At 45.9% G+C, this 14,523-nt stretch overlaps 1 protein-coding gene across 4 annotated transcripts; it reads left to right on the plus strand.

The window, feature by feature from the left end:
- The first annotated feature begins 7,287 nt into the window (after positions 1 to 7,287).
- Positions 7,288 to 13,842, plus strand: RAB29 (RAB29, member RAS oncogene family). Of its 4 annotated transcripts, none has more exons than XM_056119078.1 (6): positions 7,288 to 7,361; positions 7,675 to 7,925; positions 10,719 to 10,790; positions 11,969 to 12,150; positions 12,418 to 12,539; positions 12,778 to 13,842. In XM_056119078.1, exons 2-6 carry the CDS (start codon positions 7,802 to 7,804, stop codon positions 12,890 to 12,892), a joined length of 615 nt encoding a protein of 204 aa, XP_055975053.1. In that variant the 5' UTR covers positions 7,288 to 7,361; positions 7,675 to 7,801; the 3' UTR covers positions 12,893 to 13,842. The 4 variants fall into 4 exon arrangements, with proteins under 4 accessions (XP_055975053.1, XP_055975054.1, XP_055975056.1 ...); XM_056119079.1 differs by having other exon boundaries at positions 7,315 to 7,388; XM_056119081.1 differs by having other exon boundaries at positions 7,322 to 7,388; positions 7,680 to 7,925.
- The last annotated feature ends 681 nt before the right edge of the window (positions 13,843 to 14,523 follow it).

Below are 14,523 nucleotides of genomic sequence, written 5' to 3' on the forward strand. Positions count from 1 at the left end.
ATGTCCTGTGGAATCCAATCAGTAATGGCTCTAGTCCAGCGGTTGTCTGTAAACCTCATTACGTGTCCAGCCCATCTGATTTTTGATGTCTTGGCAAATGAGACAGCGTCCCTGATTCTTGAGCGTTGACGAAGATCAGAACTCCGGATTCTATCTCTCATTTGAGTGAATCGTGATATTCCAAGCATAGCTCTTTCGATTCATCTTTGAGAGACCCGAATAGTGTTCTCATCCTGTTTTCGTAGGGTCCGGGTCTCTGAGGCATATGTTAATGCAGGAAGAACAGTGGAATCAAAGAGATGTGCTCGTAGCTGGAGGTTCTTTGTCCTTTTAGTTATTTCTTCAACGTTCTTGAAGGCATTCCAAGCCGCTCTCTTCCTCCTGCGCAACTCAGGTGCCAGGTCATTCATCAATAAATAAGGTAAAGGTAAAGGTAAAGGCCCTCCCGTTGATCGTCGATTTGCTCGAGCGGGCCCAGTAACGTCTCCATTGGAGACTTTGTTGTTACTGTGTCTGGCATATCGAATACTCTCGGTAGCTTGCCGGGTTCTCCGAGAGGGGCGGAGGAATCGAACTCGGGTCGGCTATGTTGGCCGCGTGTAAGGCGAACGCCCTACCCGCTGTGCTATCGCTCCAGCCCAATAAATAAAATTATAAAAAATGAAAAAAAAGTAAGGCAGAGTTCATGCACAATTCAATCAACTAATCAGTGGCTGAATAAATAGCAGTACTCCTACATTAAAAAAAAAGAAGAAATACAAATGGCCAAAAGGCAGATGAAAAAGTTCTCTATGTCACGAATTATCAAGAAGATGCAAACCAAAACAACAATGAGATATTTCACACCACAGAGACTAGCCCATTCCAAAAAGAATAACCAGTGCTGGCATGGAGGCAGAGAGAAAGAGACTTTCATTCACTACTGGTAGGAATGCTCATTGGTCCACCCTTTCTGGAAAACAATATGGACATTCCTCAAAAAGCTAGAAATTGAGTTTCCATACTACCTAGCAACACCACTCCTGGGAATGTACTCTAGTGACCAAAAAACAAATACAGAAAAGCTATCTGTACTTCTATGATCGTTTCAGCACTATTCATCACTGTCACTGTATCACTGTCATCCTGTTGTTCATTGATTCCTCGAGCAGGCACCAGTAACATCTCCTTCGTACTAACCCTGAGATTTAAGAAAGTGCCACATTCAAAGCTCTTTCAGGGTCAGGAGAATGAGACCCATCATTGTTTCTGGGTTTTGGCATACTGAATATGTCACGAGGAGTTTGCCAGACTCTGCCATGTAGGCAGGATACTTTCAGTAGTCTGCTGGGTTCTCCAGAGTAAGAACTAGATAATAAGATGTCTTCCGGGAGCTGGGTTTGATAGTCTCTGAATCTTGGCCATTGATGGGATTACACGGCTCCAGGGGCGGTTGGTGGGTGTAATGCCTACCTACTGGAAGATGGAGGATCTGGGTGTAGGATGCCCAGTCCCGATCCGAGCAGGCCTGGAGATCTCAGCCTATTAATATAGCCAGAATCTGTAAATAAACCAAGTGCCTGAGAACAGTGAGTGGATAAAGAAACTATGATACTCTACAAAATGGAACACTATGCAGATGTTAGGGAAAATATCACTGTCACTGTCCTCCCGTTGTTCATCGATTTGCTCGAGCAGGCCCAGTAACATCTCCATTGGAGACTTTTGTTGTTACTGTGTTTGGCATATCGAATACATCACGGATAGCTTGCCAGGCTCTGCCGTGCGGGCAAGATACTCTCGGTAGCTTGCCAGGCTCTCCGAGAGGGGCAGAGGAATCGAACTCAGGTTGGCCATGTAGGCTGCATGCAAGGCAAACGCCCTACCGCTGTGCTATTGCCATTAAATTTGCTTATACATGGATGGACATGGAGAGTATCATGCTTAGTGAAATCAGTCAGAGGGGGAGAGATAAACATAGAATGGTTGAATTCATCTGTAGGATATTAAAAAAAAAACATAGTATGTGAATAATAGCCAAGGATAGTAGAAACAAAGACCAGGAGGACTGGTTCATGGTAGTTCAAGCTTGCCACCAAGGGAGAGGGGGAGTGCAGTTACGACAGAGAAGGAACCATGAAAACGACAGTTGGAAATGATCAGTCTGGATAAAAACTGAGTGCTGAAAGGAGGTAAGGTGATATGTATAATAACCTTTCAGTAACAGTATCAGGGCCTGCGCAGGGGTACAGACAGAGGAAAACTGGGGACATTGGTGGCAGGAAATGTGCACTGGTGAAGGGATGGGTGTTGGAACATTGTATGACTGAACTCGATCATGAACAACTTTGTAACTCGACCATGAACAACTTTGTAACTCTATCATGAACAACTTTGTAATTGAATACTCACAGTATTCAATTTTTTTAAAAATCAACTATCTATAACTTTGAAAATAATAGTTCTTTAATTATTTTTTCTTTTTGGGTCATGCCCAGCGATGCACAGGGGTTACTCCTGGCTCATGCACTCAGGAATTACTCTTGGCGGTGCTCGGGGAACCATATGGGATGCTGGGAATCGAACCATTCAATCAGCCGTGTGCAAGGCAAACACCCTACCTGCTGTGCTATTGCTCCAGCCCCTTTAATTGAATTTTTAAATATAAATAAAAATTAATTAAAAAATAAACCTTGTCCCTACACCCACCCTTGATAGGGTTGCAAGCAGAGAGATAGAGAGGCTCTGGTACTATATATTGGGAAAGACGCTGGCTGGAATCCAAACCAGCCCAAAAATACAAGAGCTTTTGAGACACAGGAACCCATGTGAACAGTCTGGAAACCCTTTAGAGCATGGCTGGGTGCCCTGGGAGGAGGTGCTAGTGCAGGAACAAAGGCTGTGCTAAGAATGTCAAAGACCATCAACAGTCCCAAGTTTCCCCTTTGGCAGCAACCCTAGCACCAGGCTTTGAGGGCAATTTGGGAAACTGTATAAAAAATAGCTTTTCAGAGACAAAGGCATGAATTTCCTCATGGCAGGGGGTTCACAGCCTGCTTGAGATGTTCCTTCAACCCATTCTCTGCCATAGGGACTCACCCACCCACCCACCTGTAATATGCACTGGACTTGTTCTCCACTGAGGAGAAACCCACATTCTCTCTTGAGTGTAAAACTTTTTCTCTCCCCCTCATATTTTCCAAATAAATTTGTCTTATTTCATTATTCATCTCTTTCCTAAATTCTATTCTGCAAGAGGAGAAAGAAGAGGAAAAAAGCTAAAACTAATTTTCCTTTTTCTTCCTTCAGTCAGAGATCCATGGCTCCCTGAGAAACTGAGTGGATATAGTAGAACTCAGGTACAGTTTGACAATGATCACATGGAGCTGGTGAGACATAACGTCTGTGCCCTGCAGGACAGCAAAAGCCAACTTATATTAGTCCTAACCCACCCAGGCACCTCCCAGGCGACCCGGAGGGTAAACTCCGCTTTCAAGGATGCCACCTCTCCTCTCCTCACTTCAGATAAATCGCCTGCAAAAATTGAAACTCGGTAGTTTGAAGGGACACCAGAATCTTGTTAATATTCCCTCTTAACTCTTCATGTCCCAGCTTCCTGATTTAGAACACATACAATGTTTTCCTCTCGAAACCAGAGCCAAGGTCAGTTATGTAATTGAAGTTCCCATGAACTTTGCAATGTTCTACATCCTTCTAAGTTAAATTGTTATAAATTGGTCACATGACTGAGCCACCAAAAAGCCAAGGTGAAAGGGAGTCTGGCCTTGAAGCTGTCATTCTCCTAGAGCAGTTCGGTTAAGAAAGCATCTTATTCAAGGGAAGGGCAGATACCTTCATTTCCCACACCACCGATTCAGACCTACCCATGTAACAAATGCCCACGAGATTTCCGAGAATTTAACTGGTGATAAGATTGAGGCATGTGAGAAGAAATGTGAAGGGTTATTCTAAGATGAAGCTTAGATAAACTTCATCTTAGAAATCCAGGGAAAGATACTGAATCAGAAGTGAAAATGGGCTTTTTGCAGAGTAAGCCCCCTCACCTGTTTGAGGGTCACTGTCACTGTCACTGTCACTGTCCTCCTGTTCATTGATTTGCTCGAGTAGGCACCAGTAATGTCTCTATTGTGAGACTTGTTGTTACTGTTTTTGGCATATCGAATACACCATGGGGAGCTTGGCAGGTAATGTAAGGAAAATATGCTCTGGACACAAGCTCTGATAGTTTGGAAATGGTAGAGTAACAAACAATGGAAAATCCACCTGAAGAACAAAGAAACAGGGGCCAGGATATTGCTCAAGAACAAATAAGCCCCAGCACTTCAAACAGCACCACAACTAGAGAAGATACTAGAGTCCCTGCCTGGATGAAAGATGCTCTAAGTGTGAGCTAGGGAAGTAGCACTGGAGATAGAACCCAAAGGTCAAGGGGTAGAAATGTTTATGAGGAAAATTCAGGATGATGTGCTTGCTGACTTCCTATGATAGAGATGGTGGTAAAGAATTCTGCAATATCAGAACACAGAGCAGGACAAAACCGCAAATAGCCAAATTTATCTGTTTGTTTGTTTGTTCTTTTCCCACACGCGGAGATGCTCAAGGGTCATTCCTGATTCTGCAATCAGGAAATATTCCTGACGGTGCTAGGGAAACCATATGATACGCTAGGGATCAAAGCCAGGTCAGCTGTGTGCAAGACAAACATCCTACCCATTGTACTATTGCTTCAACCCCACCTAATAGCCTAATTTTAAAATTGGATAAGGGTGTGGGGAGCAAAAACTGCTCAAAAGATCAGAGTGCATGCCTGGCGTGCAGAGGTCAGAGTTCAATACCCAGCACATCCTGCATTGCTAGGATGGTCCTGGTAGTCCCCAGCACTACCAGGCCTGAGCACCAAATCTTCAGGCAGCCATAGTCAGTCAAGGATCACTGGAAATAAAGTCTGGATTCACTTCCAAAATAAGCAAATAAATTGACAGGGATGTGGCTTGATAGCAGAGCATCTGCCTTGCATGCATGAGACCTTTGTTCCACACCCAGCACCATAAAGTGAGTTCATTGCATTGCCTATTTGACTAGGCAACTCTCCAAAGAAAACATACAAAAGCCTAGCAAGTGTATGAAAAAATGTTCAGTCAGAGAAATGTGAGTCATCAGAGAAATCAAATCGGCAATGATATCTTCTCACTAGACAGGACGGCTATTGACAAAAGAACTAAAAGACAAGTGTTACTCTCTGGGTTCAGACTGTTTGTCTTATCCACCAAGCAGGAATCTTTGGTAAGGGATCCAATTATGGTGCCTTCTTTGGAAAATTGGTGATAAAAACTGAAACCTCTCAAGTGGAATCTGGAATTCAAGTAGAAGGACAGACATCATGCTATGCACTAGACTCTTCTTTAAGCTTTTCTAGAGGTTTGTTGTGAGTTTGTTTGGATTTGCCTCTTTGATGACAAAACAAAGACAGAGAGCCACACAGTGGAAATCTGGCAGATGGTCCCCTGAGAACTGCCAAGAGTGATCCCTGAGCCCAGAGCCAGGAGTAAGTCCTGAGTACCGCTTAGGTGTGCCCCCTCACTCACATATCAAATAAACAAATGGAGGGGACAGAAAATGGAAATAACTAATTAATGGCATGATTTTTAATTATTCAATTAAACTGTAAGCATAATAAACAAACAAATTTTATTTGTTGATTATAAATTTCGGGTAAGAAAGATAATTAATTAGAAAGGGTGTGTAATGTGTCAGGATATGGCTCAATGGTAGAGTATATGCCTGTGAGTGTGTAAGATTTGGGTTGTATCTTAGTCTCTCTCTCTCTCTCTCTCTCTCTCTCTCTCTCTCTCTGTGTGTGCGTGTGTCTCTCTCACACACACACACAACCAGCATAAGGGCCAAGAATCAAGCCTTAGGAAAAGCTCCCATAGCAGAAGATTGAATAGAAAGAAAACTTGACAAAAAGTGATCTACAGAGAGATAGGAACACGAAGATGGTACAGCAGTATCACAGAAGCGATGTGAGAAACAAATTTTAAGATCTGTCAACTATGCAAAAGTCAATGGAAATTGGAAAAGGACATCGACAGGGGGTCTGAGACCTTTTAAAGGAGAAGAGTCCAGCTTGACCTCTCCTTCCTGAACAACAAATACCTTGGTAATCTATTTTGGTCTAAATAAATCGTGAACCAGTTGAAATGGCATGAGCAACTAGCTTGAGGAGGGATCATGGAAGAGAGGGTGGGAATTGTCTCTTGCTTTCTGTCTTTACTGCTGTGACTGATTAGCATATGTTAATGACTAGCATATAATGGCATGAGTTTTTCTAAGGGTCTTCTCTTTATCAAGTGCCCCTGAACTTGACCCATATTGGGCCATAAGGAAAATATAAAGACCAGCCTTCATCTTTTTCTTTACAACCCTGGTTTGTATATGTAAATTTATTTAGCTTTTTGGGGTCAGCCTGGTGATGCACAGGCATTACTCCTGGCTCTCCACTCAGGATTACTCCTGGCAGCGTTCAGGGGACACTATGGGGTGCTGGGGCTGGAGCCTGGTCGCTGCGTGCAAGGCAAACACCCTGCCCGCTGTAGTATAGCTCCGGTCCCTGTATATGTAAATTTAAAGAATGAAAAATTAATTTCAGTTGACGCATGACGGATGAGATTTCGTTTTTACTTGTGGAAGGATTTATGCATCTGAGTGATATGTGAAATGATTTTAATCTTACCCCTATTTTCAAAAAAGCTTTGGAAGCTAATGAGAACTCTAATTGGGGACAGATTTAGTTGAGATAGTTGCAGGGAGCGGTGGGGGGCGGAGAGCAGGGGGAATCACCACTGAAAGATCTTTCTTTCTTTCTCTCTTTCTCTCTTTCTTTCTTCCTTCTTTTTATTTGTGTTTTTCTTTTTGGTTTTGGGTTTTTGGGTCACACCAGCCAATGCTCTGGGGCTATTAGGGGGTTGTTGGGGGGAAGTGGAAGTGGGGTTGCTCCAGGGTTGCTCAGGGGACTGTAAAATGCCAGGTATCAAAACCTGGCTTCCCGCACGCAATGTATGCGATCGTCCCACCGAGCTTTGTCCTGTCCTGAATATCTTTTCTGATCTAGGAATATCTTAAAATAAGTTTCCAAACCTACGAGTTCGAAAACCATGAAACTGCAGGCTGTTCAAAACAAACAACAAAAAAGCCTAGAAACTACATTTCCCGAGAGGCATCGGGAGCGAGTCTCTGCCTTTGCCCCGGTTTCTTCGCCGCAGAGGAGGCTGGGAAATGTAGTTTCCCAGAAGCCACCGCACGTGACGCGCGTCAAGTTGGGCTCCGGGACTACGGGGCGGCACCCCGGCCTGGGCGTCCAGGTGTGAGGCGCTGTGTCCCCGAGCTCGGTTTGTGCCGTGGGAGGAGGGGCCCTCTTTGCTCAGGCCCCGGCAGGAAATGAGCTGTCGGGGCTTCAGTAGCTTGTGGGAGCCTCTCGGGGGAAGTCCGGGCGGCTGAGGTGCGGCGGTGCCTGTCCCGTTTCCCGGCAGCTGGCCCCAGGGAGAAGCAGGGGCGCGCCGGCGGGGCCCCGGACGCGTGCCCCGCGCCCCACCCCGGCTGCGGGCGAGCCGGGAGGAAGCGCGGGGAGCTCGGGTGCCAAGTTTCCCTTTTTTTTTTTTCTGCTTTTCTCGTCAGGGCAGCCCCCGACGGGCGGCGGGCGGGAATGCCCAACTCCAGTCTCAGGGGCGCCAGAAGCCAGCGGGGTTCAGACAAACGACTCCCCCACCACCTCCCGCCACCCTAAACGTCTACCCCGCCGGCCATGGGTAGCCGCGATCACCTGTTCAAAGTGCTGGTGGTGGGGGACGCCGCGGTGGGCAAGACGTCCCTGGTGCAGCGCTATTCCCAGGACAGCTTCAGCAAACACTACAAGTCCACGGTGGGAGGTGAGAGGCTCGGGGATGGCAGCGGGGTTGGGGCCCAGGAAGTGGCCGGCAGGGGGTCCCCGCGGGAGAGGCGGCGGGGCGCTCAGTGCAGGCCTCCGGGGAGGAGGACGGCCCGGCCCTGCCCGGAGGGAGCCCCGGGCAGGTGTGAAGATGCGCGAGCGTGCGGGAAGCGCGGTCCGGTGACCGCTCCAGCCCGCACCGGTGACCCGCTTCCTCCAAGTGGCCGCGGCCAGCGCGCGGGGCCTGCCCGGGTGCCAGCCGCGCTGCCCGCCTGCCGCGCACGCCGCTTCCAGGCCCGGACTGAGCGGGCGTCGCTCGGGGCCGAGGCCACAGCTCCGACCCCTGCGGGGGGCTGGGGCGTCGGCGTGCGATCAGCCGTGCTCTGCGCGGCCCAGACCGGGCTTTTACACCGTCAGTTCCGTGCATCGAAGCAGCTCAGGGACTCTTGAAGAATGTGAAATTGCCACTTCTCTGATCTGCCTGCGCACCCCTTTTTTCTCTCTCCTCTCTCATTCTGGGGAGGAGAGGAAGGAAGAGAACGCCACGAATTCAATTCCTTCCCAAGCTACCTAAGAAAGGTTATTTGTGTGTGTGTGTGTGTGTGTGTGTGTGTGTGTGTGTGTGTGTGTGTGTTAAAGAAAAAAGAAAGAAATGAGTTTTCATTAACTAGAAAATCTAGTGAGAGGGAGAGCAACTTTTTAACAAAATATGTTATTGAAGAGCCAGGATTTACAAAGTTACTGATGGTGGAGTTTTAGGTATATAGTATCCTAGTGCCAATCCCACCACCAGTGTCAATGTCCTTCCATCAGTGTTCCCAAGTTCCTTCCCACCCTTCACCTACACACCCCCCCCCCCCCGCCCCCTCAACTGTCACTTTGACAGGCACTTTTTGCTTCTTTGGTTTTTGTTTGGGGGGCCACACCTGGCAGTGCTCAGGGTTTACTCCTGGCTCTGTGCTCAGGGATCACTCCTAGTGGGGCTCAGGGGACCATATGGGATGCTAGTGATTGAATCGTGTGGTTGGTCAAGTTGGTCATGTTCAAGGCAGCGCCCTCCCCGCTGTACTTTGTCTAGCCCAGCATTTTAAAATTTGGTGGTTGTAGTTTGGATCTCATGTTTTCAGTGTTGTTGATTCTGTGGTTTGAATATAGAACGGTACCACTCCTCAACAACACTGATGTACCCTTGACCCTGACCTGCGCCCTCCCGCCACCACCATCACCACCCCGCTTCCCTTCGGCCTCTTCCTCCTTGCCGCTTTGATTTATTTTCCTTACTGTCCTTCCCCTTATTTTCCTTACTGTCCTTCCCCTTCCCCATTTTCAAATTATATACACTACAAGTTATTTTTTTCTTTTAAAATATTATTGTGGGAGGAGATTACTCAAAGTACTGAAGTTTGTGCCTTGCATAGAGAGCTCTGAGTTCGATTCCCAGCACCACGTGGTCCTGGGTGTCATGGTGATCTGGTACTCAAGTCTCCCTTTAGTCCTCTCTCATAAGAGAGAGTAACTTAAACACTTATCTCCCCTCAACTTTACAGGGGGCACCTGAGGGGCTCTCAATAAGTGGTAAAGTGACCCAGGGTACTCCTGGCAGTACTTGGCCAACTGGACTGGGTGGTTCAAACATAAGGCCTGAGCTCGCAGATTTGCTTACGCTCTGCAGTGCTGGAGCCCATTAGGGCTGACCCAATGGAGCCAAGGACCACGTGGTGCTGGGAATCGAACTCAGAGCTCTCTAAGCAAGGCACAAACTTCAGTACTTTGAGTATAATCTCCACCCACAATAATATTTTAAAAGAAAAAAATAATTTGTAGAGTATATAATTTCAAAATGTGTACTAGTGGATTTTTTTAAATTACCAAGCAACTAAAAGAGCCTACTAAAGAATGTCCAACAAAATTAAGGGTTCAAAGACTGTTTCCTGACCCCATATGCTCTGACTTCCACTCCCAAAAATTATGAGGGTCCTGATTTCATGGATCTGGATCGAAAGTGGCCTGATCTCCAGTTTTTAACTATTTCTCTGGTTTTCTTCTTAGCAAAAAGAATGTAATTATTTTTAGTGTTTTTTTTAAATTTCCCTTAGCTTCTATTTGTCATAAATGTGGAAGAATATGCCTCCAAACTTCAAAAGGGATCTTATTTCTCTCCTTTTAAGAGACTTCCCCCATCTACATACTCTCAGTCATAACTCAGGGAGTCCCTGCACCTAGAGATGCAGCATCAATGGCAGCATAGCTCTCAGGCATCATCCCTTTTATTCTGTTTCTGCCCACATAAAGTCCTGCATCCTCATGGAGGATATGGAATTCCTCCAGAGAGGGTTTTTTCTTACAGTATAATTGGATTAGAAACCAATAGTGAATTCAGTATGAGAGATGCCTCCGTGCCATCATCACTTCCCTGAGAAAGAAATCGGAATCTCCCAGGAACAAGCAATCTCATTTGTTCTGAGTTGTTTTTGTTACTTTCATTCTCCTGTTTTTAGTCTCAGAGATAGATGGTATCAAATAAGTTGATTTGACCAGAAGCCTGGAGACCCCTTCAGGTCCTACACTTACTATGTGGGTGGTGGTTCATCTCTCAGCCCACTGAGCACAGAGCCAGGAGCAAGCTCTGAGCACCCCTGGGTGTGGTGCCAAATCCAAATCAATTAAAAATAAATAGATAAAATTTAAGTTGTGTATCCCCTGGGCTTGTAACTACAAATTTGGTCAAGTGTAACATGGAATGAATTTTTAAGGTAACCTTTTTTGCTAAAGTGTATGATGCATGTATTTTCAGTGGATTTTGCTCTGAAGGTTCTCCAGTGGTCCGACTCCGAGGTGGTGCGGCTCCAGCTGTGGGACATTGCAGGTAGGCTGGGAAGATGGGATCAGAGCAGAAGACATTCTGTTGTTTTTTTTTTTTCTTTCTGGGTCACACCCAGCGACACTCAGGGATTACTCCTGGCTCTGCACACAGAAATTACTCCTGGCGGTGCTCGGGGGACCATATGGGATGCTGGGGATCAAACCTGGGTCAGTTGCGTACAAGGCAAACTCCATACCTCTGTGCTATCGCTCCAGCCCCAAGAGCAGAAGACATTCTGATTTAACCAGCAAGTGCTAGTGAGTGCTCAGAAGAAATATGAGACTTTTTTTTCTTTTTCTGAAGTTGGAATGATTGAGCTGCTCTGAAGATACATGAGCTGAACAATTGTAGAGCTTCTGTAGGTGTTTGCTGTAGATGTTTTGTCCTGAGTAAATGAAAAACTGTCGCTATGTGGGAGGAAGAATGACAAGTTAGAGAGGTGGTGGGTTGTCCAGTCCTTGGTTACTTCTCTAAGAAGAGGCAGTGTGCTATTTCTGGACTTTGAGCTGAGCTTGGTGAGAAACAGGTTCCCCAGGATATACAGATGATAATGATGATGATGATGATGATGATGATGATGGTGGTGATGATGATGATGATGATGGTGATGATGATGGTGATAGCTAAACCTTAGTATGTCCCAAGGTCTTTTCTAAGTATTTTAGATTCGCAGACCCATTAATCCTCATAACTCCATATGATAAAAGTAGCAACTTTGGGCCTGGAGAGACAGTGCAGGTGGGTAGAATGTTTGCCTTGCACAGCTAACCCAGGTTGGATCCATGCACCCCATGTGGCCCCCTGAACCCAGCCAGGAGCGACCGCTGAACACAGAGCCAAGAATAATCCCTGAGCACCTCCAGGTGCGGCACATCCCATTCCCACCACCCCCGCCCCCCAAAAAGATAGCAATTTAGACAGACAAGAAATATAAGCACTGTAAGTAAGCATGACATGCCCCAAGTCATCAAGTAAATGAAAGAGCAGGAATTCATTTTAAAATCAAATCTAATTGGTTTACCTTGTGCAACTTGGATAATCTGGGCGCAGAATCCAGACTTTGCCAGACTTTGCCATTCTGTGTACTGCCCTCTCTCCCAAGATGGGAAGGATTGAGTGTCTAAAAGGGTTGGTGAAAGGTTCTCAGGGTTGCCTTATTAAGAACTTTCCTTCCTACCCAGGGCAAGAACGCTTCACCTCTATGACCCGTCTGTATTACCGGGATGCCTCTGCCTGTGTTATTATGTTTGATGTTACCAATGCCACTACCTTCAGCAACAGCCAGAGATGGAAACAGGACCTGGACAGCAAACTCACACTGCCCAATGGGGATCCTGTGCCCTGCCTGCTCCTGGCCAACAAGGTATTTGGAACATGCTGCTCCTCCTGGGGGAATAGTCTTGGCCTTTGGCTGGTGTCACAGTAAGTGTATCTAAATGCTTTCTGACTGGCCACCACTTTCCTTCTCAAATTGGCAAATCCTATCTGCCTCCCTTGAGAATATTGACAGTGGATTTTAGATGCTAACATCATAGCCGTTGGTAGAAATGTTTTAAATCTGCAGATATGGGAGCAAGGTTCTTATTCCGGGGAATTCTATGATGTTGCCTTTCATGTCCTCTTTTGCCAGTGTGACCTGTCCCCTTGGGCGGTGAGCCGAGACCAGGTTGATCGGTTCAGTAAAGAGAATGGCTTCACAGGTTGGACAGAGACATCAGTCAAGGAAAACAAGAACATTAATGAGTCCATGAGGTGAGAAGCTAGTGCTATTCTGGGGATGAGTACACAGGTTTACCCATCTTTACTATGGCCCCTTGCCTCTACCCATGGGAGCCAGTTTTTGAAGGTAGGGCGCTGTCTTCTTTCTTGAGATAACTGGGGACAAAAACATTTAAAAGCGTGACTTTGCTGAATGCTGAAATAAGACAAAGTTGGCAGTTTGCTCCTTTCCTTCATCCACCTTCTCAGACTATTTTAATTTGTGTTTCAGGGTTCTCATTGAAAAAATGATGAACAATTCCAAAGAAGACACCCTGTCGTTGTCCACCCAAGGGAACTACATCAACATAGAAACCAAGTCCTCCTCTGGCTGGACCTGCTGCTAACGGTTGTTTTTCCTCACAGTCTTAAGTGTTTTTTCCATCTCTGCTACTCGGTGGGCCCTGCCTGAGTTGCATCAAGCACAGTGAACTGTCTAGTGAGCAGGACCAGCCGCACCTGGAAAGACATCTGAGGCCGCGTGCATTTCTGCAGCCCCAACAACTTGGCTCTCATCTGCTGCTGCCCCTCTGGCTCCGTCAGAACCTTCGGGATAAGAAAAGTCACCTCACTCTTTGCTCTGGGATCTGGGATTCTGTGGAACTCAGTATCTGTGTCTCTTTTTTTTTAGGGGGGCAGGGTGGAGGGCACACCCAGTGGTGCTAAGGGCTTACTCCTGTCTCTGTGCTCAAGATTCACTCCTTGTGGTCTTGAACGACCATATGTTGGTGCCAGGGACCAAATCCAGGTCAGCTGAGTGCAGGGAAGATACCTAAACCCACTGTGGTCTCATGCCTTGTAGATTTTTAAAATTTTTTTTTCCTTCCAATTATTCTCTCCTATCTCTCTGTCTCTCTCTGTGTGTCTCTCTTTATCTCTCTCTGTCTTTGTCTCTCTGTCTCTGTCTCTTTCTCTCTTCCCTTCTCTTCCCTCGCCCCATCCCCACCCCATTGATTTTACCATTTATATTTTTGTTGAGGAGCTGTTCCTGACTCTTCCTGGCAATGTTCAGGGAACCATATGTAGTGCAGGATTGAAGTGGGACCCGCTGCATGCAAGGCAAGTGCCTTACCTCCTGTGCTATCCATCTGGCCCCTCTGTTTTTTCTGTTGTTTTATTTTTCTTTGGTGGAACCCAGGATCTCAGAGTAGCCAGACATGTGCCATTTCCCTGATCCGCACATCTGTGTTTTAAGAATCATAATTCTCACCTGGTTTTGAGCTTATTTTTGCATTTGATATATGTTGATATCTCAATCTAATGATTTCAGACAGCAAATAAAATAAGAGAGAAGGTCTTTTTCCAAATTCTTTGTGGTTCATTGCTTTTGGAGACTTTCTTATCTGAACTTTGGATACCTTTAAGTTTTGAACTACTGAAAGTGACTCAAAAGTTACTATTTTTAAAACTTCTAGTCACTATTGCTTTTCTCTGGCTTCAAGAATAGTCTTTTTAACTGAGTTGTCTTGTCTGGTGAGAGATTAATTAATCAGATATTTTTAGGGTCTCCCTAACAGTGTGGTGGGGGTAGGGGTTTGCAGGTGTCTGGGCTGATGTCTTGATACTCCCAGTGACATTGATGGGTGTAGTATCCATAAATAGATCTTTTGCTCACAGCTCTGGGAAACTGCATGGAATAGGGGAAGGTTAATGGAATCAAATCCTGTGGAGCGGCTTGTTTATGTGCATTTTATGTGAGTGAGGGCAGGAGAGCACAGCTACGAAAAAAATATTGTGTACAGACCATGCCTGGGTGGAGAGTGAACAGAAAATCATCAGATATTAGGTTGTTAATCGGGCAGATTTTCAATATCAACTCACTTCTCAACAGTTTAATTTGTTTAATTCTCACTAGATGGTGATTTATAACCCACCCAAAAGGATGAATACCTTAAGAGTTATTTGAGAGACCTTAGCCCCTATGTTGATGGCTCCCAGATACGTTGATCAGAACCATTTGGGAAGTCTGTTTTACTTT

Source organism: Sorex fumeus, unplaced genomic scaffold (genome assembly GCF_029834395.1).
Source record: "Sorex fumeus unplaced genomic scaffold, SorFum_2.1 ptg000039l, whole genome shotgun sequence".
NCBI classification, from domain to species: Eukaryota; Metazoa; Chordata; class Mammalia; order Eulipotyphla; family Soricidae; genus Sorex; species Sorex fumeus.